The 24825-nt window shown below is 42.7% G+C and overlaps 1 protein-coding gene across 1 annotated transcript in view; it reads right to left on the reverse strand.

The window, feature by feature from the left end:
- Positions 1 to 24825, reverse strand: part of nrxn3a (neurexin 3a) — a 1856693-nt gene that overhangs the window by 1265230 nt on the left and 566638 nt on the right. Inside the window, 3 exon segments of the mRNA XM_048600025.1 lie at positions 14207 to 14368; positions 15695 to 15739; positions 17309 to 17610. Coding sequence (XP_048455982.1) covers positions 14207 to 14368; positions 15695 to 15739; positions 17309 to 17610 — 509 coding nt within the window.

Here is a 24825-nt window from a genome sequence, read left to right on the forward strand (position 1 = left end):
GTAGCTGAAGGCAAAAGATAACATTCAGACTGAAAGATTCTCCAATTGCTTTGGTGGGTCCTTCCAATTACACAAAAAATAACCTGCAGATAATACCCTGCAGCAAACAGCTGCCTCAGATTGACTGTGAAGTCATCTCACTAGAATACAGATTTCATGACCGGCCCTACTCAGTAATACTGGCTGCCTTTTTTTATCAGTGTTTGATCACAGACTGTTGCCTGTAGATGTCACACAGCGGAGATTATAACCCGAAAGCCATCGTAAACCACCGGCTTAAGTATGGCCACAGCACAGTAAAATTCTATTCCTTAACCCTCGCAACATCAGTTTAGCTGTCAACACGGCACGGTGAGATATCGCCAGCGGCATGTCAGAAACATGGGACACGGCCTAGTACCAGAATCGCAAACATAGTTTCAAGTGACAAAAGGCTAACAAGAAATCATCGCGGCTACTGGGATCCTGAATTTGCAGATAAGTCAGCAACCGCAGAGGGCTGTGTGATTGAGAAGAAAACTGACAACATTTTGGGTCAATTGCAGAGGGAAAACTGGCTATCTTTGGGAACATATACTGACATTGGAGGCAGTCCAGGGAAGGTTCATTGGTCTGATACCAGGTATGGAGGAACTGTCTTGCGAGGAGATGCTGAGTAGATTGGGCCTGTACTCATTGGAGTGTATAAAAATGAGAAGTGACCTTGTTGAAACATATACAATTCATAGAGGACTTGACAGAGTAGTTAAGGGAAGGTTGCTTCCCTTTGTGGGAGATCTTAGGACTAGAGGGGCATAATCTCAGAATAAGAGGTTGTCTGTTTAAGACAGAGATGAGAAGGAATTTCTTCTCCCAGAGGGTAGTGAATCTGTGAAATTCTTTACTACAGAGGGCTGTCAAGGCTGAGTTGTTAAGTATATTCAAGGCTGAGGTTGACAGATTTTTAATCAGTAAGGGAATCAAGGCGATAAGGCAGGAAAGTTGAGTTGAGGTTTATCAGACCAGTCATGATCTCATTGATGGCACAGCAGACTCAATGGGCTGAATGGCCTACTTCAGTTCCTATGTCTTATGATCTCAAAACAAAACTGGCAAGTAACAAAAGCTGGTCTTGTATACTTCAAAATAGTGGTCCAGCACAACCAGGATGTATCATTGTTTACCATTTATTTACATTTTCAACCTCTGGAATGACCTATTATCAGGGAAATTGTGAACACAGGTTACAGACCTGAAATGTTGACTCTGCTTCGCTCTCCACAGATGCTGCCTTAGGTATTGCGTAGTTGCAGAATTTTTTATATCTATTTCAGATTCCCTGGATCTGCAGTATTTTATACTGTGACATTTAAAATCTCCAATCTTCCACCCTATAAATGACTTCCCTTTTTCTTCTTTTCTTCCTCCTCCCACCCTTTCTTCCAGGATTAAAAAAAAAACTGCTGGACAGTAATTAACTCTTTACATCTTCCTGTTCTCATGAAAGGTCATTAACACGAAATGTTAACTCTGGATCTCCTTCCTACAGATTCTGCCTGATCTGACCAGCTACGTATTTCCAATATTTTCTGCTGAAAGTGACAAACTGAATCCAACCCCAAGGTCAGAAGGAATTACTGAAACACAACGGGTTCCAAATGGGAGTTCAAAGTATGGAGGGGCTGTCTTCTGAGGAGATGTTCAGTAGGAAGGGCCCGTCCTCTTGGAATATGGAAGAATAAGAGGTGACCTTATTGAAACATAAAAGATACTTAGGGACTTGAAAGATATGGAGAGGTTATTTCTTCTTGTGGGAGAGTGTAGCACCAAAGGCATATTCCTAGAATAGGGGCTCCCCATTTAAGACAGAGATAAGGAGGAATTTCTTCTCTCAGATGGTAGTGAATTGGTGGAATTCTTTAGCGCACACGGCTATAGAGGCTGAAACAGACAGAATTTTCATCAGGAAGGGAATCAGAGGTTATGGGGCAAAAGCAGGAAAGTGGAGTTGAAGATTACCACATCAGCCATTTCCCATTGAATAGTGTACTAGACTCAATGGACTGAATAGCCTACTTCTGCTCCTACATCTTATGGTCTCTTAATTTTGGAGAATGTGAAATGCCTGGTCACAGGGAGCCATTAAAGAAGGGAAGTTGATAAGCATGCGGCGTGATTGCATATTTTGGGGGTATAGATGATTTCTCCACCTTTTTCATCTTCAGCCATCATGCCAGTGTCCTACACATATTTACAAAGTTAACATAGCCATGGGACAATTGGTTTTCCATCTGCCTTGAGCAGTTCCGCAGTGATGGAGATCTGGTGGCACAGTAGGTACCATTTCTGCCTCTGAGCCAGGAGCTCCATTTTCAAGTCCCACTCCAAGACTTGATGGCCAGAGAAGGTGCGTCACCATAAGAAACAGGAACAATAACAGACTATTTAGCCCCCTGAGCCTCCTCCACCATTTAATAGGGTCAAGGCTGATTGAACACTCCTCACATCAGCTTTCCTGCCCTTTCTCCATAACCCTTGATTCACCATGACATGACTAAAGAGCTTGAGTATCATCCACATGGAAAACCATGCATCACACGCCAATGACAGGGAGGAACAATGGGACATTCCTGCTCAGCCACATGGTAGAAAAAAAAGAGGGCTCCACAGTCATTACCTAAAGATCCAGGTCTCTACTGTATGGCAACTTGGATTCCTTGGGCAGGAAGGAGCCATTGGTTGGACATGAATTAGATTCATGACAATGGAGTGGGCTTCAATCTCCAATTAAGCAGTGCCAGTTTAATCCTGAGATGAGTAGGAATTTCTTCTCTCAAAGGGTTATGAGTCTTTGGAAATTCTTGCCACAGAGAGCTGTGAGGGAAGAGTCCTTGTGTATACTTAAGGCTGAGATAGATGGATTCTTGATCAGTAGAGCCATCAAGGATTCTGGGCAAAGGGTAGAAAAGTGGACATGAAGAGTGTTGGATCCTGTCATGATTGCTGCAGCAGGCTCGAGGGGCTGAATGGCCTACTCCTGATCCTATTTCTTATAGTCTTATGGCCTCCAGTCAGGTTAGGAATGGATTTAGGATTTGTGCCCCTGTCTGAGGTTTGGTGGAGATGGCAGTGCTGTGAGTTGGACTTGCCTTTAGACAGAGAACCCAACAAGTGATAGAAGAATGCTATTTCTACGCAAGAAAGTGAACTTAATGCATCTGATGTCAAATTTCTATCAACGATTCTAGGCACTCAGTGGTGGGTCTTTAAACCCAATGCTGGAGAAGGAAAATTTTTCAGAACAGTCTCCAGTTTCTTCCAGCACCTCCAAAAGATAGCTCTGTCAGCTTGGCCATGTCACCTGACCTGCTGGCTGCCCATCTGGATGGGCAGGGGGCTCCTACTGGACATAGAGCAAGTGGTCAACCCATGTAGACAACCAGATTGTCGGTGGAGCTCTCCAGATGCTCAACAGAGGCTGAAGTGAAAGGGGAAGATTGGCTGTGCATAAAGAAAATGGGTCAGAACTTTGTCAGTCTCCAGGTCTGGGAGCTTCGAAGCCCAGGTCTCAGGCTGGATTAGGAACAGGGAGCAGAAAGATGGCATGATAGGATGAGATGCCAGGGAATAGGAGGAGGCTTGTGTGGGGCATAAACACTGGCACAGACCAGTTGGATTTGAGTACCTCTTTCTGGGCTTCCCACCTCCCATTGCATGTACACATATCTTTCTCCCTTCCTGACTGGCAGACTGGCAGCAATTTCAATATTAAGAAAAGTTACAAAGTTTGCTTTTTATTCATTTGTGCAATGCAGGCATATTGGCCAGGCCAGAATTAATTGCCCATTCCTAATTGTCCTCATGAAGGTGGTGGTGAGCTGATTTCTTGAACTGTTGCAGTCCATGTGCTGTAAGTAGACCCAAAATGTTGTTTGGGAAGGAGTTCCAGGATTTTGACCCAGTGAAACTGAAGGCGATATATTTTTCTTGTCGGATGGTAAGGGTTTGGAGGGGAACTTGCAGATGGGTGGTGTTCTCATGTACCTGCAGTTGTTGTCCTTCTAGATGAGAAAGCCTGGGGGTTGATAATGTGCAGTCATTATTGGCATTATTAGCATTGGGGCTGCAACCTTAAAGATCCAAACACTCCACCAGTAATGCTCGATAGCAGCAGTGCGTACCATCTACAAGGTGCATTGTAGAAATTCACCAAAGATTCTTAGACAGCACTTTCCATACCCACAACCACTTCCATCTAGAAGGACAAGGGCAGGAGATACATGGGAACACCACCGCGTGCAAGTTGCCCTTCCAAGTCACTCATCGCCCTGACTTGGATATATTTCACCGTTCCTTCACTGTCACTGGGTCAAAAGCCTGGAACTCCCTCCCCAAGGGCATTGTGGTCAACCTACAGCACATGGACTGCAGCGGTTCAAGAAGGCAGCTCACCACCACCTTCTCAAGGGTAGCTCGGAATGGGCAATCAATTCACAATCATCGACACCCATGTCCCAAGAGTAAATTAAAAAATGTACAGCGGGTGAGATCATTAATCTGGGACTGGACAACAGATTCCCAGCACCAGTAAAATTTATAAGCAGCAACCATTAAGCTGAAACTGTTTTTGGAATAATATTCTTCTTGTATTCTCAATGTAACTAACTCTATTCCCCTACAGCATGCGTCTAATGTTACCCCTGTTTCATGATATGAAGTTGCAATGTCTATAGATATTAATCAAGATGATCTGTAATGAGGATGTTGAAATTTCAAAAGGGTTCAATTGGGGATATGTATAAAAATTGGTCACACATGCAGGAGAGTCCTACACAAAGGAGCAATATAACATTCATCAATAAATCTGAGAGAAATGACTAAGTGCCACTTTAGAGGAAAGATGTGAAAGCATTGGAGAGAGTGCAGAAGTGATTTACAATAACAAAGGATGAGAATCTTCAGCTATGACAATAGATTGAAGAAGATAGAACTGTTTTCCTTGGAGAGAAGGCGGCTGAGAGAAGATCTGACAGAGGTTTTCAAAATCATGAACAGGTTGGATAGAGAAGATAGGGAGAAACTGCTCCTACTCACAAAAGGAAGAAGAACAAGGGGGCCTAGATTTAAAATTATTTGCAAAAGGAACAAATGTGATGACAGAAATAACTTTTTTCACTCAATGAATAGTTACAGTATGAATGCAGGTGACTGGAAATGCAGAGGGAGGTTCACTTGAAAAATTCAAGAAGGCATTGGATGAATACTTGGATGGAAATATTGTGGGGGAAAGAGTATTAGGTAAGTGGGATGGGCTGAATGGCCTCTTTCTGCACCATAACACTTATAGAATCATAGAGTCATACAGCACGAAAACAAACCCTTCAGCTCAATGTGTCCATGCAAACCAGGTTTCCTAAACTGAACTAGTCCTCTGGCATTCGGTAAAGATACAAAGGAAAACAGTCTTTTTTTCCAAATACACAGGAACCTGTTATGCTCTGGCCTGCACTGCCTGGTAGGTAAAACAAATTCAATAGTTCACTCTTGAAGGGAAAAAATACTGGACAAGAGCAAAATTATGCAGATCTATGGGAAAAGAGTGGGGGTATTAGAAGATGATTGGGTTACTTTACTAAAGGCACAATGGGCCAAACAGCCACCTGATGTGCTGTACCATTCTACTTTTCCATGACACTTTGTTCAGAGAATGTTATCACATGGAGAAGTTGAGAGAAGCAGGTTAGACAGATGGGAGGGATAGTTGGAGGAGGATGTGTCAATATGTTGATGAAGTAAGCTGGTGGAAGTGTGATCAAATTACATTGGATTCCATAGCACTTACAGTGCACAAACCACATACTTCTGTCCTGTGATAGTAGGAACTGCATCTACTTCTGTCCTGTATTTTTGTGTAATACAACGTATTCTCATGGTACTTTGGTCAGTAAATAGCTGAGGGACATTCAGCAAGCTCCCCCTTCACCCCCAGTGGGGATGAGGAATCCAGGAGAAGGTGATTTTTTTGGTGCACATCCAACTTAATCAGATATGGGATTGGAACTGACCTTTTCCCTGCCTGTTTCGACTCTTCATTTTGGGGGCGGGAACAAATGTTCTTAAAAAAATGATCCTCAAAATTGTTTGAAACATCAGCTGTCCAGTCAATTACCCACCCAGATTCTGAAAGCAGCGAAATTATAAGTATGAAAGTAGATCAAAGTATGTCATGTAAAAACTCAATGAGACACAGGCAGAACTGTAAATGAATAGAGGCAGTCAACACAGCAGTTGGATGAGCAGTCTAATCCATGGTGTGTCAAGGGTTTAGGAAGAGAGTTTGAGTAAATTCTGTTGCAAACTTTATCCAAAGGAGAAACTGTTTAAACACCTTGGTTATCTCGCTACTCGCATGACAAATGATAGTCTGTAATCTTTGGCATGTGGTGTTTCTAAAGAGAAGTGTCATCTTGTCTGAATATCTTTCATATTGATTACCTGATGTACATTACTCAATACCTGCTGGGGAGATGAGAAACAATATTCCTAATGCAGCTTGAAGATACATAGTGGGGGTACAATAAAATACGCTGTTTCTTATAACGGAGAGGCAAACTTTAAATAACTCATGAGAAAGTTGCAACAAACTTGTGAAGATTTTCGTGAAACCATTTTCATTTTGCATTTGGTACACTTGCCTTTATTGGCCAGTGCACTGAGTTTGGGATTTGGGAGGTCACATTGTGGCTGTACAGGACATTGGTTAGGCCACTTTTGGAATACCGCATTCAATTCTGGTCTCCCCGCTAATAGGAAGGATGTTGCGAAACTTGAAAGGGTTCAGAAAAGATTTACAAGGACGTTGCCAGGGTTGGAGGGTTTTAACTATAGGGAGAGGCTGAATAGACTGGAATTATTTTCCCTGCAGCGTTGGAGGTTGAGGAGTGACCTTATAAAAACTTGAGGGGCATGGATAGAGTAAAGAGGCAAGGTCTTTTCCATAGGGTAGGGGAATCCAAAGCTAGAGGGTATAGGTTTAAGGTGAGAGGGGAAATATATAAAATGGAACTAAGGGGCAACATTTCCATGCAGAGGGTGGTGTGTGTATGGAATGAACTGCTAGAGGAGGTGGTGGAGGCTGGTACAATTACAACATTTATAAGGCATCTGCATTGGTACATGAATAGAAAGGGTTTAGAGGGATATGGGTCAAATGCTTGCAAATGGGGCTAGATTAATTTGAGATATCTGGTTGACATGGACGAGTTGGAGTGAAAGGTCTGTTTCTATGGTGTACATCTCTACGACTGTATGACTCTATTTCCTTGAAACAACAGAATTGGGATAGACCTTATTGTTGTGATACCTCAGGAAAAGGTCCCCTTATACAGGCCGACCATGTGTACTGCTAAAGACAATATGTTACTTTGTGTAAAACCAAAGTTTTCAATTTACTCCCAAATTTGAAACAGTGTGAAGCAGCTGGTTTCCTGTTGGTCTGCTTGGTCTTCCCTAAGCTCTCACCTGATGTTCAATGGGTATGCTGTAACACTGAAAGCGATGTATGCCAGGAGTAGACACCAGAAGCTGGAGCTAAAAGAGTGGAACACAACCTCCGCAAGCGGCTTCAATACATGAGGTCGATAAAGCCGAGGGAGATATCAAAGCCCATGGTGGCAAATTGGAAAAATAGTCTGTATCTGTTGTGCAAAAGTCTCATTGCTCAGAATTCACTTAAAATAAATTAACCCTTCTAATTAAATTCAACAATTCTTTTATATGAGATGTGGGTGTCACTGGCTGGGTCACCATTTGTTGTCCATCCCTAACTGCCCTTGAACCGCGTTGCTTGCTAGGACATTTCAGAGGGCAATTAGTCATAGCTCTGTGGGTCTGGGGCCACTAGTAGGACAGACCAGAGAAGGTCAGCAGATTTCCTTCCTTAAAGGAGATGTTAGTGCAGCACATGGGCGTTTCTTTTAAAAAAGAATGACAGCAAACCACTAACTGAACACAAATTCCAATTGGTGCTGTGGTTGGATTTAAATCTATCTCCCCCACAGCATTAACCAGACTCCCTAGAGCACTAGTCCAGTGATATTATCACAATGCCAGCATCTACCCCGCTCACCAGCGTGTGATCCTTAGTGTTCTATATGGCTTACTGCTAGATCAAGATGAAACCCATCAATCACGACTTTATTGAGTGATGCAGCAAGCTCAAAGGGGTCAGTGGCTTACTCAGGCTCCTATTTATGCAGTTTAGTCTCCATTAATTTCCCACATATACTTCATTGTCAGCTCATTGCCCACTCACTGATCATATATTTACTTCATTTGTATGCTTCTAATTTGCTACTTGCTTTCTTTCTCATCTTTCTGCTATCGGTGTAACACAGTTCAGTAAGTCTCCACAGACTGCAACAAGGTCTTTGATAAGGTCCCAAATAGCAGGCTTGGTAGAAAAATCAAAAAGCACAGGAGAAAGAGCCAAGATGGATCAAAACCAGCTCAGTCGCAAAGGAGCAATGGGTAATGATCAATAAGGTTTTTGTGTCTACAAGGCTGCTTTCTGTGAAAATTAGAGGAGTGCAATAATTCCCTTTGTGTCATAAATTGATGACTTCGATTTAAATACAGGGGATGTAATTATGAAGTCTGTAAATTATACAACAGTGGGCTGTGGGCTTAAAATGAGGAAGAAAGCTATAGACCGCAGGACAATAACAATGAAATCCAGGAGGTCCAAATGGAATTAGATTTGATCAAAGATTCTTTTTTAGTTCATTCATTCATCCATGTGGGTGCCATTGGGTAGACCAAGATCAGAAGTCACACGATACCAGGTTATCGTCCAACAGGTTTATTTTAAATCACAAGCTTTCAGAGTGCTGCTGAAGGAGCAGTGCTTTCGAAAGCTTGTGATTTCAAGTAAACCTGTTGGATGATAACCTGGTGTCATGTGACTTCTGATCTTGGTCTACCCCAGTCCAACACCGGCACCTCCATATCATGGCTAGATCAGCACTGATTGCCCAGAGGGCAATTAGGAGTTAACCACATTGCTGTGGGTCTGGAGTCACATGTAAGTCACAGGTAAGGTCAGCAGTTTCCTTCCCTAAAGGGCATCAGTAAACCAGAGAAGTATTCCCTCGCAACAATTTCATAGTCATCATTAAAATCTTAATCAAGCTTCACCTCTTTTTAGCATATAAGATGCATATCTACATTTCCAATGCACTGACTTTCTGACCAGTTAACATAATTACGAGTAAACTTGTACAATGCACACCTAATTCTCTGGTTATACATCCTCAGTGTTTGAGGTTCCCCACTGGGAGCAAAGAAAAATCAGAACCTTACATCTACACAATAAAGTGGCTTGTTTTCAGTTTAATTCACTTTTGTTGTCATACATTTCTATTAGATTCAATTTATCCATGTTACACTGAACTATTTCTATTGAGAGAGGACTGAAACAAAACCACGAGCAAGTTAGTTGTGATGTGACTGTTTTTTTGATCTGTCTATTCAGGTTATATTTGAAATGCACCCCATTGTAATGATTCCCAAACTTATGCCTCAAACCATACATTGCAACACTCATTGAATAAACATTTTGACAATGACCTACGTTTGTTTGGCGAGGTTATAATTTATCTTTTTGTTCTCTTTGTCAGCCCGTAATGAATAATAAGAATCCTTCACAATAGGTGAGTCAACGAGCTCTTTCTGCAAATCACATTTAAACCCTTATCACTCCTGTACTTTGCTTGAGAATTTCATGCCATTTACGATGCAATCTTCCCTCTCCACAAGCAGCACACACTTACAATCTGAAATGCATAACTTTGCACTAAGCTGTTTCTACCGCGCAACAATATTCTCAAAATAAACATAATAAAAATGAAGCTGTACAACAGTCTAACCCAATTTCCTTCATTGGATGAGGGCCTACACCAACAAAATACACCCAATCTCCATCTCACACTTCTTTTGTTGCTACATTCCCAATTGTATCTGAGCCACTTCCTGCTATTTTCCTGGAATGGAAAATTTCATTGATTTTATTTCCAATTTCTTTTCTTCCTTCAGCTTCCACCTCTGACTCATCACTGGCACTACTGCACTTAGCTCAGTTGGCTGGTTGGCTGCTTTACAATGTGAAGCTAATACTGGAAGCATGGGTTTAAATACTGCACCAGCTAAGGTTAGCATGAAGGATTTTCCTTCTCAAGCTCTCCCCTTGCCTGAGACGTGGTGATGCTCAGGTTAAACTACCACCACTTGGCTCTCTTTCTAACAGAAAATGCAACTATGGTGAATCCAGTTTTACTGGTCTTCTGTCTCCACTTCTGGGAATAGGCTCGCAATTAATATTCACTACAAACCATGGACCCTCACAGAGTAACTTGACTACACTTCCTCATACTCCACTTCCTGCAAGGACTCCATTCTATTCCCTGTTTCTTCATCTCTGTTACATTGATATTTTTTTCCACTGGACTGTAAGAGGTTGAGGGATGACCTTATAGAAGTTTATGAAATCATGAGGGGTATAGATAAGGTGAATGGCAGGTGTCTTTTCCCTCAGGTGGGGATTTCAATACAAGAGGACATATTTTCAAGGTGAGGGGAGAAAGATTTAAAAAAGACATGAGGGGCAACTTTTTTACACAGAGAGTGGTTCGTGTGCTGATTGAACTTCCAAAGGAAGTGGTGGATGCTGGAACAGTTACAACATTTAAAAAACATATGAATAAGTACATGAATAAGAAATGTTTGGAGGGATATGGGCGAAGCCCAGGCAGGTGGGACTAGTTTAGTTTGGGATTATGGTTGGCATGGACTGGTTGGACTAAAGGGACAGTTTCCATGCTGCATGACTGTACGATTCTATGATTCACGCAATGCAAATTTCCATAGCACAGCTTTCCGATATGTCTTCCTTCTTCTACACTTGACAACTTCAATTGCTCTGCAGAACCCCAACCCCACTTCTGTCCTCCACCCATTCCCACTCAGCATGGTTGACAGGACCACCCACCCTTGTCTATTGTTCACACTTCCACTCATATCCTTTCCCCTCATTCACAAAGCCATGATAGGGGCCCCTTGACCTAAACTCCCATCATATCAGCCTCCATTTTAAACTGATCATCCTTCAACATTTCTGTCATATGTGTGCCTTGCCTTTAACAGCACTTACCTTTATCATTGTACTCTGTGTATACAATGTTGTGATTCTGCCTAGCAGTTAGTCTGCTCTGAGTTTGCAAGCTATGCACACGTAGAAATCAGCTGTTTGTTGTAATATCCACGTTATAACATATAATTTGTTTACTATTTTAAAGTAATGCATCTAAACTAACCAGCTTAGTACTACCTACACGGTGAACTGCAAAAAATCACGAAGACTCCTCAGACAGCACCTTCCAAAGCCATGGCCAATTCCCATCTAAGAAGGACAAGGGCAGCAACTATTTGGCCTGCAAGTTGCCCTCCAAACCACTCACCATCCTGACTTGGAAGTATATCTTTCAGTGTCACAGGGTAGAATGGTTTGAATTCCTTCCCTAACAGCATTGTGGGTCTACGTACAGCACATGGACTGCAATAGTTCAAGAGGCAGCTTCTCAAGCGCAATTAGGGATGGGCAATAAATGTTGATCTAGCCAGCAACACCCCCATCCCATTACAGAATTCAAGAAAAATAGGTTGATGAATTAATTCATCTCTGTAATTGATTATTAGATCATTTTTGATAATTTAGCAATTTTCATGATCTCTCGTGTGATGCCACCTCCAAAATACATTTCCCTTGCCCTTTTCTTTCAGCATTTTGAGGTGACAGTCCCTCAGTGACCTCCTTGGTCAATTATACAGGCAGCACTAATATGCCCTCCTTTTCCTAAAGTACATTTCCAGGTCAGCACAGGCAATGCAACAATGGCACTCTTCCCTTCTCCCTTCTCATGATCCATGGCCCCAAACATTCCATGCAAATGAAGTAGTGACTTTCTGATACTTCTTTTGAAATTTTTTAATACTGCATTCGCTGCTCACTGTGTGGTGGCTTACACATTTTGGGGAGTCCAAATGCAGATTGGGTGCCTGTTTTACAGAAGTCTGCAAGAATGACCCTGACCTGGTCATTTCTACCCTTCAATTTGTATCACCTTGACCTTTCTGTCTTTGGATTGTTACACTGCCTTATAATCCCAGCTGATGTTATAACCGAATAAGGCAGATCCCAGATGGGAACCTGGCTTGACAGAGCATTACTTTATTTGTTTTAGCTTTAGCAAAGTGGTCTGTCATTGAAACATAAACGCACAACGTTGCAAACTTTACTTCAACAATAAAACAGAAGTTATCAAACAAAAGAAATCAAGAAAAGATTCAATAACTCAAAGCATCTATTTATAATACAAATGCAAAGTCCTTTAAACATGCAGTAAAAACACAGACCCATTAATTCCAAAATACTCCTTCATAAACTGAAAAGGAATAAAACAGAGATAGTAGGAACTGCAGATGCTGGAGAATCCGAGACAACAAGGTGCAGGGCTGGATGAACACAGCAGGCCAAGCAGCATCATGGGAGCAGAGAGGCTGACGTTTCGGGCCTAGACCCTTCATCAGAAAAGGGGGAGGGGAAGGGGGTTTTGAAATAAATAGGGAGAGAGTGGGAGGCGGATAGAAGAGGGATAGAGGAGAGGATAGGTGGAGAGGAAACAGACAGGTCGAAGAGGCGGGGATGGGGCCAGTAAAGGTGAGTGTAGGTGGGGAGTTAGGAAGGGAATAGGTCAGTCCAGGGAGGACGGACAGGTCAAGGGGGCGGGATGAGGTTAGTCGGTAGGAGATGGAGGTGCGGCTTGAGGTGGGAGGAGGGGATAGGTGGGAGGAAGAACAGGTTGGGGAGGCAGGGACGAGCTGGACTGGTTTTGGGATGCGGTAGGGGGAGGGGAGATTTTGAAACTTGTGAAATCCACATTGATACCATTGGGCTGCAGGGTTCCCAAGCGGAATATGAGTTGCTGTTCCTGCAACCTTCGGGTGGCATCGTTGTGGCACTGCAGGAGGCCCAGGATGGACATGTTGTCTGAGGAATGGGACAGGGAGTTGAAATGGTTCGCGACTGGGAGGTGCAGTTGTTTATTGCGAACCGAGCGTAGGTGTTCTGCAAAGCGGTCCCCGCTTTTGTATTGTACACAAAACAGATCTCAAAACACCACTTGTACAATACTCACACCAGAATCCTGTAACCAGCACCTGGGTGTGTTTAAGTTACGTGTGACTCAGCTTCTTCCTGGATCTTGTATATTCCTGAGCTTTAATGTGCTCAAGTTCAAGTAACCTCTTCAGGATTTTATCCCAACTCTTTACTCTCAAGCTAGCTTAGGAGCACTGGTCTACTTAGCCATCCTATTCCACGACTTTACAGAAATGTTCCAAAGAATCACAATTCTCTGCAAGACAACAAATTCTCATCCCTATGTTAAATGGTCAAGCCTGGAGTGACTACATTCACCCACAGGAGGAAACATCCTATCCACATTTACCTTGTCAAGGCCACCTCATGATGTTAATCAAATTGCCTCTTACTCTGCTGAACTCCAGCACATACAAGTCTAGCCTGTCAAAGTTTTCCTCATGTGATAACCGACTCATACCAGGCTTTAGTCTCATAAATCTTCTCTGAACTATCTCCAATGCACTGACATCCTTCCTTAAACACAATGACCAATACTGCACACAGCACTCCAGGTGTGGTCTCACCTCCACCCTGTGTATCTGAAGCATGTCCTCCCTATTTTTCAATTTGCCTTGTAATAAGTGATAATGCTTTATAAACTTTTCCTAATTGTTACCAACATACTAACCTACTCGGACACCCAGATCCCACTGTGTTTCAGAACTTTACAATCTTTCACCACTTAGAAAACATGCTTCTTTGTCCTTTCTGATGGGAAGAATTAAAATGTACCATTTTCCAAATTGCCAAACCTTTGCCTACTCACAACCATTTGCCTTAGTGGCTTGCTTACGTTCTCTTCACAACTCACTTGTCAATATGTTATCAAAATATCGACGCATTTAATGGGAAGCTAAACAATGAGGTGGAGCATAAACACCAGATAATCATCTGCCTGTTTGTGATTAATTTAGTTAAGTACACAATGTTCAAACCATAAGTGCATAACAAATTGACAGCAACAGGCCCTACCTCTCTGAGGCATCCCATGAAGTTGTTGCTGACAGGGGATCCAGGTAGATCTGCTGTACTTGGACTTCCACCGACATAGAAAAAATCGTCAGACCCCAACATGGTGTAGTCTTCTTGGGTGTAACCTGTGGTAGTGAGGATGCCATCCACCGAAATGGTAACCTAGTCAAAGGATATAACGAAGAAAACGGCCAAGAGTGACCTTTACACATTGTGCTGCCTGGCACCTGCCTGTGTTTCTCAATTTATTTTTTTTTGTGCTTATTTCAGGTTTGCGTTTCTTGAGTTAATACTGGGGAAGTCCCATTTTCTGGTCTGTGTTTGCACAATGGCATGGTTGCAGTGTCGGAGATTCTTTCATCTAGTTTGCCCATGCTTCTTGGCTCATCTCACTGAATCCAAGAGTTCTGAGCTTTTTACTTTTAACAAGTGGAGCGGGGTGACAATGCAGGCGAGAAAATGGAACTATCCACTTTTGTGCCAATTCATTTCTTTAAAAAAAATAAAGCTTGAGTTGGAGAATTAAAAAAAAATTCAGTTGAAAAAAATAAAAGATTTTCTTTGAAAAATAAACTTTATTCCCCACTTTATTATCATTTGAACACTGACAAGCATGCATCAGGAGAGAGCTCTTACCGTCCACAGCATGAATGCGCATGACATGAGTCAAAGCTCAATCATGAAAAAGTCACCAACTTCATCACTGTGAGCAGCTGCATCACCTCGTTCTTAAGAAAAATAACTTCTCGAAAAGAAAATGCAAAGAAAAGGAAAGCGAGAGGAAACCCAAAGGAAAACATGCACTTGTCAAAACTCAACACTCTCATGCAGAAAAAAAACTGAAGCCATGGATCGCGAAAGTGAACTACAGCAGCATCGCTTCTACTTGCATGCAGATAAACACATGGGGGTGGGGATTGTGGTGTGTATGTGATGGGGGAGTGGGGAAGGAATGGTGTGTAGGGGTGAGGAGGTGGGGGAAAAGTTAAGAATAGACATGTTAGTGGAAAAAGGTTAGAAGGCAAGATGTTGGATGGAGCTTGATTGTCTGGGTTTTCTTTTTTCCGGTCACACTGAAGGTCGAATTTGGTCATGCCATGCACTATGTAGAGAAAGAAACTGGCAGAGCCCACTCTTAGGATGTCTGGACTCCTGCCAGTTAGTCAACAGCCACCGCAAAGAGGTGCAGAGGCTCGTTCTTTCAGCTAAAGGCCCTACGATGGTCTGAACTAAGTACTTGGTAGAGTAAAGAGAAAAAAAAAGGAGAGAAACTGGAAAACAAACAAAGCAAACTAGTCGTGGTGGGAAGGAAACAAAAACGGAAAAAAAGGGAAAAAAAAGAGAAAAAAAGTGACTGAAATAAGCAGTGAAATACCAACCCCATTTCCTCATTGTAAAGGTGTCGACAATGAACAAAAGAAAAAGGAGGAGGGGAAGAGGGGAACACACGGCAAACCCAAAAAAAGAGACAATAAGAATGATATCTACCAGACAATGTAGTTTGTTTACCATAGCGTGTCCAATGCCTGAGTGCTTTGCGGAAAAGGGGAAGAAAGGAAATTAAAAATTGTGAACAGAACGATTGTTACTTAAAATAAAACATGATGATAATTAGGGTGTTAGTACATTAGTTGGTTAGGTAACGGTTAGTAAAATGACACATTCCATGAATGATCAGTGTTAGTTTTTCTTTTTAAAGCGTGTCATTGACATATAGAGGTGCAAACAAATTCTACAGGACCAAAGCAGACCAAAAAACGAGTAAAAAGGTTCTCAATAGCTTTTTTTTTCAATTACTTGACTATGACACAGTGACTTTTTGTTTTGTTTTGTTTTTTGAAGTAAGGAAAGGAAGCTTATTTTCATACACCCAGTCACAAGCATTACCATTACTGCAATTAAGCCAAACTTTCATGAAGTGGGTCCTGAAACTAATTTTGCTTTATTGGTTGTTGTCACTGAGTCATCTTTAATGTGAATCCAATATGAATCTTAGTGGGCAGTGGGTTCTTTTGGAAGATATTAAGGCTTATTTTATTACAACATTCCTCCCTTCAACAATTCTACCAGTTACTTAAAGGCAAATAGCAAACCTCTCCCCCCAGCCCCCACCCCTTTCTGACTGCACCAAGTTTTTTTTTGGAGAGGCAACACAACATCCAAATGTATCATCAGAGACACTCGAGGAAGAGAAAAACAAGAACATCCTACATTTAACCATTGGAAAGAAACACAAGTACTGACTCTCCTTTAAAGTTCAACAGCAACACTGCCATGCAGTAATAATAAACGGGCTTGAGATCTTGAAGCGCTGCTGCAGAAGTCATATCAGTTACTAGTCCTGGGACCTTTACAGGGTGAAGTTACTATTAACAGGAGTATTCAGTCTTCCAAAGCCATCAAGAAAAGTCATGGGCCCCTGACAGAGATGTCTGCTTAAGGAAGCAAAGAATGAAGTAAAAGGGTCAACACAAGGGCAATTAGTGCGCTAATCTGAGCTAAAATCATCTCTCACATACACAGGAAATAAAAAAAAGAGAAAAGAATTTCAGCCAGCCACACAGAATGCTAGAGTTTACACATATTCCAGCATACTAGCCCAAAAAACTAAACCTTACTAGTAAGTCAATGAAAATGGTGAAATCAACGAAATTAACAAATAATAAGAGAATGTATCACAGAACACCAAAATAATTGGAAAAAAACGGGTGCAGGAATCAAAGCGAAAGCAGAACCAAGGAAACAAAATACCGAATAAATAAATTAAAGCCACCAGTAGTTCTAAGGATTAGGACACTGAACAAACTAAATTGGGAATGAATATTTTTTGAAAAAAACGGAAAATGTAACATAAGAAAGTAGGCTTGAAGGGTTACAAAACAAACCACCAGCAGTTTTTTTTTCTCTCAAGGGAGGAGGAAAAGGTTGGAGGGGTTGGTGTGAGGTGGGGAAAAATAAACAGATTAGCTGCGACCAGCATGTTGTTTTGTTTTAACGTGAACATGACCAGCTCGTTGCAATGTTCCTCATCCTGCCTATTCTTTTCTTTTTGGTTTTGTTTTTTTTTGTTATAGCAGAGTTAGCATCCGCCTCCACTATTACCTGTCGCAGATTGCGTGTCACTTTGACATCATGCCAGGCGTTGTCATTAAACTTCCCATTTACTGGTTCAACCAACGCCTCAAAAGCGCCAGATCCCAGGTTAATGACTAGTGAAACAGCTCCATCTTTCAGTGCTAAGTTTACATAGTCGGCTGACTTCCCTGTGTGCAGGATCAGTCCGTTCCGCTGCCAGGTCTTGAAGGACAAAGTGATCTCATCGCTGCTGCTCTGGATAGGGTTCTGGGATAGGTCGTAACAGAAGTACTCAGATCCTCGGAATGTTGCAGAGTTGTCTTCCCTGGCTGCATGGATCAAGGGGAGGTGGGGGGTGGAAACAGAGAGAAAATAGAAGGGACGTTATTTATTTGGGAAAACTAACGTTGAAAAACTGCAGCTGTAATGGCATTACTCAAAGAAGTGACTCAAATTATCATTGAAACATACAACGTGAGAATGCATACAAGTTGGAGAACAAATGCAATGGCAAATATCTTTTGCTCCAAATTTCCTCGAATTCAGTTCATGATGTTTCTCACTACACTCGGCCCCACTGATTTCTGGTCAATGAGGTGTGCAAGTATCTGGGCTCGGAATTAAATCCATTTTCCACTGTGCTCATATGCTATCAGTCACTGAACATTTCCAAAGTTTAAACAAGATGGATTTTACAGTGAGAAAAGCTTCTTTAATCACCCCTCAATCCAACAACACCTCTCAAACTTCACAATCTCCACTGATTTTTATTATTTGTTCCTGGGATGTAGCTGTCATTGGCCAGCTTTGATTGCCTATTCCTAACTGCCCTGCGGTGGTGAGCTACCTCCTTGAAATAGTACAGTTCACGGGGATTGGTACTGCTGTGTTGGCAAGAAGGTTGCAGGATGTTGACGCAGTGATAGGGAAGGATATACATTTCCAAGTCAGGATGGTGACAAGGTTAAAGGGCCATGTGCAACTGGAGGTCTTCCTGCATCTTCAGTCCCTGTCCTTTTATATGGTATAAGTTCAGGTTTGGAAGGTGCAGGCAAAGGATTCTTGGTGAATTTCAGCAATGTATCTTGTAGATGGTAGACACTACTGCTGCTGCGAGCATGTGGTAAATGAAGAGAATGTTAAAGGTGTTGGCTGGGTACAAAATCAAGTGGGCTGGATAGTGTCAAGCTTCTTGAGAGTTGTTCTTTCTTTTCAATAGTAACCCACAGGATCTTGAAAGTGGGGGATTCATTGATGGCAATGTCATTGAACATCAAAGAGCAATGATTAGATTCTCTCTTGTTAGAGATGGTAATTATCTGACACTTGTGTGGCTCCAAAATCACTTACTATTTATCAACCCAAGCCTGAATGTTGTCCAGGTCTAGCTGAAAATGGATATGGACTGCTTTCGTATCTGAGGAATCACAAGTGATGTTGAACACTGAGCAATCATCACAGAGCATCCCCCATTTTTGACCTTACGGTAGAGGAAAGGTCACTGATGAAACAGCTCAAAGTGTTGAACCAAGAACACTGCCCTGAGGAACTCTATGTAATGGTGTTTTGTGGCTGTGATGACTGACCTCCAACAAACACAGCCATCTATCTTTGTCCTGTGGATGACTCAAACCATCAGAGTTTTCCCACTGATTCCCATTAACTTAGGGGCGATAGTGGCATAGTCTTATGGTCACTTAACTAGCAACCCAGAGTGCCAAGCTAATGTTCTGGGGACAACCTTATGAAATTTGAATTCAACAGAAATATGGAACTAAAAGCTAGCCTAACAATTACTATGTAACCCCTGTCAATTGCCATAAATACCCATCTGGTTCACTAATATCTTTTAGGAAAGGAAATCTGCCATCCTTACCTAGTCTGGCCTACACCTACTCCAGACCCACAGCAACTTGGTTGATTCTTAACAGATCTCTGGAGTGAGGGCTAGTTGGATCACTCACTTGACACTTTTGGCTGAAGATTGTTGCAACTGTTTTAGCCTTATCTCTTGCTCTGATGGTCTGATAACCCTCAGAAATGCATGCCGCTCAGTTCAAGGGCAATTAAGGATGGGCAATAAATGCTGATCCAATCAGTGATGCCCACATTCCATGAAAGAATGATAAAAAAAAGTTTCAATTTTGTTTGGGGTCTTGAATGCTCTAAATCTGCCTTGATGGCAGTCACTGTCATTTCACTTCTACATCTTAAATCTTTTGTCCATGTTTGGAACAAGGTTGTCATGAGATCAGGAGCTAAAAGATCCTGGCCAAACTCAAACTGAGCATCAATATGCTGTTTATTCCTTTGCAAGTGTTGCTTGATAGCCCTGCCAACAACCCTTTCAATCAATTTGCTGGTGATTGATAGTAGACTGATTGGTTAGTAATTGGTCAAATTGGACATGTCCTGCTTTTTGCACGCAGAAGAGTCCTGGGCAATTTTCCACATTGTCAGGTAAATGCCAGCACTGTGGCCGTACTAGGTATAGCTTGCCTAGGGAACACAACTAGATCTAGAGCAAAGGTCTTCTGTACTGTTGCTGGTGAACTGTCAGTGCCCATAGCCTTTGCAGTCTCCAATGTCTTCAGCCACTTCTTGCTATCACATGAAGTGAATTGAATTGGTTGAAGCCTGGCATCAGTGATGCTGGGGTCCTCTGGAGTGAGGGCTACTGTTGGATCACTCACTTGACACTTCTGGCTGAAGATTGTTGCAACCGTTTCTGCCTTATCTCTTGCTCTGATGGTCTGAGTTGCCCCATTGTTGAGCATGGGAGTGTATCGATTAGTTGGGAAAGGACAGCTGGTGCATGAGGTCATCAGCTCCTCTAATAGGTGCACACTGTCACACATCACCCTGGCATGAATAGAAATGGGCATCCCAACATTGTGCCTGGAACATTCTCCCTTAAGTTCCTGTGGGGGTACCATCTCTATGGGGCTCACCAATAACATCTCAAGGGCAACCAGCAACGCACAATAAATGTTCAACTTTGTTAGTGACATCTATAAACTGAGAGTGATGTTTTTCTTCAAATAACACCTGAGCGTGAGATTTCTATCATCTATAACAATTATTGTCACAGGCCACTTACAATCTTTAATTCTGTGCGGGTATGTAGCAAATCTTATTCTTACTTAGAGTCATAAAGGTCTACAGCATAGAAAGGGGCCCTTTAGCCCAACTTTTTCATGCTGCCCAATTTTCACAATTGAAACTAGTCCCATTTGCCCATGTTTGATCCATATCCCTTCATATCTATCCCTTCCATGATGGAAACACCATCATTACCACTGAACCGAGACTGACAAAGCAAACTTTACACTTTTTTTGTCACAATAAGAGAGGAAAAGCCAACCTATACAAAACAGTCCAGATGGTTGCGGTGTTCAACCGACAGCTAAGTCCTAATTGTAAATCTGACCATGCCTGTTCTTCAATAATCCTGGTAAGCTATAGGATACATACAAAATCATTGGAGTGAATTTTATTGATGCAGGTTCACTTGTTTGACCACATGTAAGGAACATGTAAAATAAGGCAGGTGCTCAGCCCACCATCAGATCCCACTTTCTCTTCCCGATACTTTTAGAATCCCAGCTGATGGTTATACTAGACAAGTCAGATCCCACAGTGAGATCTGGCTTGATAGGTCGTACATTTTATTCCAATCTTTGTTTACTGTGGTAGTCTTTCACTGAATATATCCACAAGAACCTGCCAATGCACTTTGAACGAAACTGCATCAGGTTTCTTATGCAGAAAGGGGAGGAAAAAACATTATGTTATACTAATCAAGAATAATTTGCAACATTTCATGACAAATGTCAGAAAGAATGTTTAAACCCATTTAACCTCAGCAATAAATTTAGAAACACTGAAAAATCAGTGAAAGATCACCCTTTAGAGTCTTAGAGATGTACAACATGGAAACAGAGCCTTCAATCCAACTCATCCTTGCCGACTAAACATCTAGACCCATTTGCCAGCATTCAGCCATATCCCTCTAAACCCTTCCTATTCAAATACCTATCCAGATGCCTTTTAAATGTTGTAATTCTACCCACCTCCACCACTGCCTCTGGCAGCTCATTCCATACACGCACCACCCACTGCATGCAAATGTTGCCCTTAGGTCTCTTTTAAATCTTTTCCCTCTCACCTTAACCTTATGCCCTCTAGTTTTGAACTTCCCTACCATGGGGAAAAGACTTTGGCAATTCACCCTACCCATGCCCCTCCACCTCCAATGCTCCAGGAAAAATAGCCCCAGCCTATTCAGCCTCTCCTTATAGCTCAAACCCTCCAGTTAACAGTTTCTTGTTCAGTTGCCATTTTTCTGGAGCTTTCTTCTTACTGGCTTCTAAACACTTTCAGAGCAAACACATGGGTTTTCCATAATGTAGCTTCCAGCATTTTTCTGCTTCTGGAATTGTTTTCTCGGCCACTCACAACTTTTGTCCCCAGCCTTAGCTGTTTTGGAGACCGAATCTGCACACACTGCCTGACCTTCTGGGTGGTTCTGTCACTCTGTGATACTTGATCTCAACACAACAGGAGGCAACAGGAGCCTTTTTACTCTTATACTGTACCGTTCAGCACAAGCTCTGAGACTCTAAGGCTACAAATTCTCATGAAATCAACAAATGTTCAGATACTCCTTGTAGTGATTGTAATGAGGTCGGCCAGGTGGACCTCATAGAATAGGAGTTCCCTGATTGGGGCTATTAATCTGGTCTAATCAGGGAGTCGTGGCTGACAGATATAAACAGAAGTGTCAGACATCCTGTCATTCTGAGAGCTGGCTCTGAGGGAGCTGGGTCAGTGTAAGGACTTTCCACGTGTAAATAAAGGGTGACTTGGTGACAGGATACTGGCCTCTGTGGAGTTTCTTCGCTCATGTACCACCCAGAGAGCACAGTAAAGTAAAAATGGCTTTGCCTTCAAGCGCAGTGCTTCCCATAATTTCTCCACTTTAGAATCAAGTTTCCAAATAATAACAGCAATGCATCATCAATGTTCATCAGAATACTAAGTGCTCTGCATGCACAACAAAAAGGAAAAACTGGTCCTAACTATTTTTCAATGGCTATAATACACTAATGTGCAGACACTGTAGGAGTTCAGAAATCCCTTGTGTGTCTCTCATTTCTATATCTCTTCATTTTCTCTGATAGAGCATCTGAACATGAGATTTTTTTATCCACTCATGGATGTCATGTTAGTCGCTGGATGGGTCAGAATTTATTGCCCATCCCTAATTACTCTTGAGAAGGTGGTGGTGAGCTGCATTCTCGAACCACTGCAAAGCAAAAAATCAGCTAAAAGCTTAATTACAAACTGCGCTTCAAAACTATCAGTCAGGACCAAATATCTTGGGCCACTTACTGGAATTTGAGCTCCTCTTTAAAAGAAAGGGAAGCCAGTCTGTGATGTTGCATTGGGAATCCAGGTTGTCAGATGAACAAATTGACACAGAAACACTGCCTTGCCAATGTCCTTATTTAATATATGAACATCACATCGCTTGATCTTTTTTGTAATACAAATCAAGCTGAGGAAGCGTGGCACAGTGTCTTATTAATGTCAGTTTCATGTGGCAAGTACTAGTTCAGAAATCAGAAATGTTTCATAAAGGGACTTCATCTGTTAATCTTAAAGGAATCAGTGGAGGTATACTGCCAGTTTGTACATGCAAAAAGGCTTTCATTCCTCTTCAGTTAATCAAACAAACTGGAGATGGTATTCGTTGTATAACATTATCTTCTGCAAACCTCCCAAGGCAAATTCTGTGCCAATATTAACTGCAGGTTTGAATGTCAGCCTTTGTTTTTCTTCAGAGCACCCATGCACTATTTGCGGTGTAATAAAACTTTACGAATCAAATACCAGGTGGAAAATCAGTCAGGATTTTTCATTAGGTATTCACAGAATCACGAGAGACAGAGAGAGACAGAGTGACCACTCAGTCCATTATTTCCTTCCAAAGCACAGTATCCTGAGCTATGCACAGTATTCCTGCTTAGGTTCAGTGGTATTTCCTCAGCCAAATACTCCTGGCATTTGTTGGTACTTGCCATCTCTTACAGTACGTGGTACTGGATATGGGTTGTTTGAAGTAATTTGCTGCCACAAATCCTCCTTTATCTTTGCTTTATCTTAGGCCTGTCTGGTGATTAGTTAATCTGCAGAAGAGACATGTTCCTTGATAGCAGGAAGGTTCACTGTACATTAGCTGTACAACTGTACAACTTATTTGATCAGCCACAATGACAAGGGCTTTAGGGAGCTGCTGCAGATAGATATTCTCCCTCCAAAACTCCAGTAGACACATAAACAGACCCAAAAGAATAGGTGGAGCTAACTTAAAATGAACATTAACCCTCTTTAGGTCCATTAACTTAAACAGCGCAGAAGGTAGTAGCGCAGATGCTGGAGAATCTGAGATAACAAGGTGCAGAGCTGGATGAACACAGCAGGCCAAGCAGCATCAGAGGAGCAGGAAAGCTGACGTTCTGGGCCGAGACCCTTCTTCAGAAATGGGGGAGGGGAAAGGGGTTCTGAAATAAATAGGGAGAGGGGTGGAGGCGGATAGAAGATGGATAGAGGAGAGGAAAGGTGGAGAGGAGGCAGACAGGTCAAACAGGCGGGGATGGAGCCAGTAAAGGTGAGTGTAGATGGGGAGTTAGGGAGGAGATAGGTCAGTCCAGGGAGGACGGACAGGTCAAGGGGGCGGGATGAGGTTGGTAGGTAGGAGATGGGGGTGGGGCTTGAGGTGGGAGGAGGGGACAGGTGAGAGGAAGGACAGGTTAGGGAGGCGGGTACGAGCTGGGTTGGTTTTGGGATGTGGTAGGGGGAGGGGAGATTTTGAAGCTTGTGAAGTCCACATTGATACCATTGGGCTGCAGGGTTCCCAAGCGAAATGTGAGATGCTGTTCCTGCAACCTTCGGGTGGCATCGTTGTGGCACTGCAGGAGGCCCAGGATGGACATGTCATCTAAGGAATGGGAGGGGGAGTTGAAGTAGTTCGTGACTGGGAGGTGCAGTTGTTTGTTGCAAACCGACCGTAGGTGTTCCACAAAGCGGTCCCCAAGCCTCCACTTGGTTTCCCCGATGTAGAAGTGGCCACAACGGGAACAGCGGATACAGTATACCACATTAGCAGATGTGCAGGTGAACATCTGCTTGATGTGGAAAGTCTTCTTGGGGCCTGGGATGGGGGTGAGGGGGGAGGTGTAGGGGTAGGTGTAGCACTTCCTGCGGTTGCAGGGAAAGGTGCCGGGGTTGGTGGGGCTGGAGGGGAGTGTGGAGCAGACAAGGGAGTCACGGAGAGAGTGGTCCCTGCAGAAAGCAGATAAGGGTGGGGAGGGAAAATGGTGGTGGGGTCGGATTGCAGATGGCAGAAGTGTCGGAGGATGATGCGTTGGATCCGGAGGTTGGTGGGGTGGTACGTGAGGATGAGGGGGATTCTGTTTAGGTTGTTATTGCGGGAAGGGGGTGTGAAGGTTGAGTTGCGGGAAATGCGAGAGACACGGTCA

Source organism: Rhincodon typus, chromosome 8, assembly GCF_021869965.1.
Source record: "Rhincodon typus isolate 14 chromosome 8, sRhiTyp1.1, whole genome shotgun sequence".
NCBI classification, from domain to species: domain Eukaryota; kingdom Metazoa; phylum Chordata; class Chondrichthyes; order Orectolobiformes; family Rhincodontidae; genus Rhincodon; species Rhincodon typus.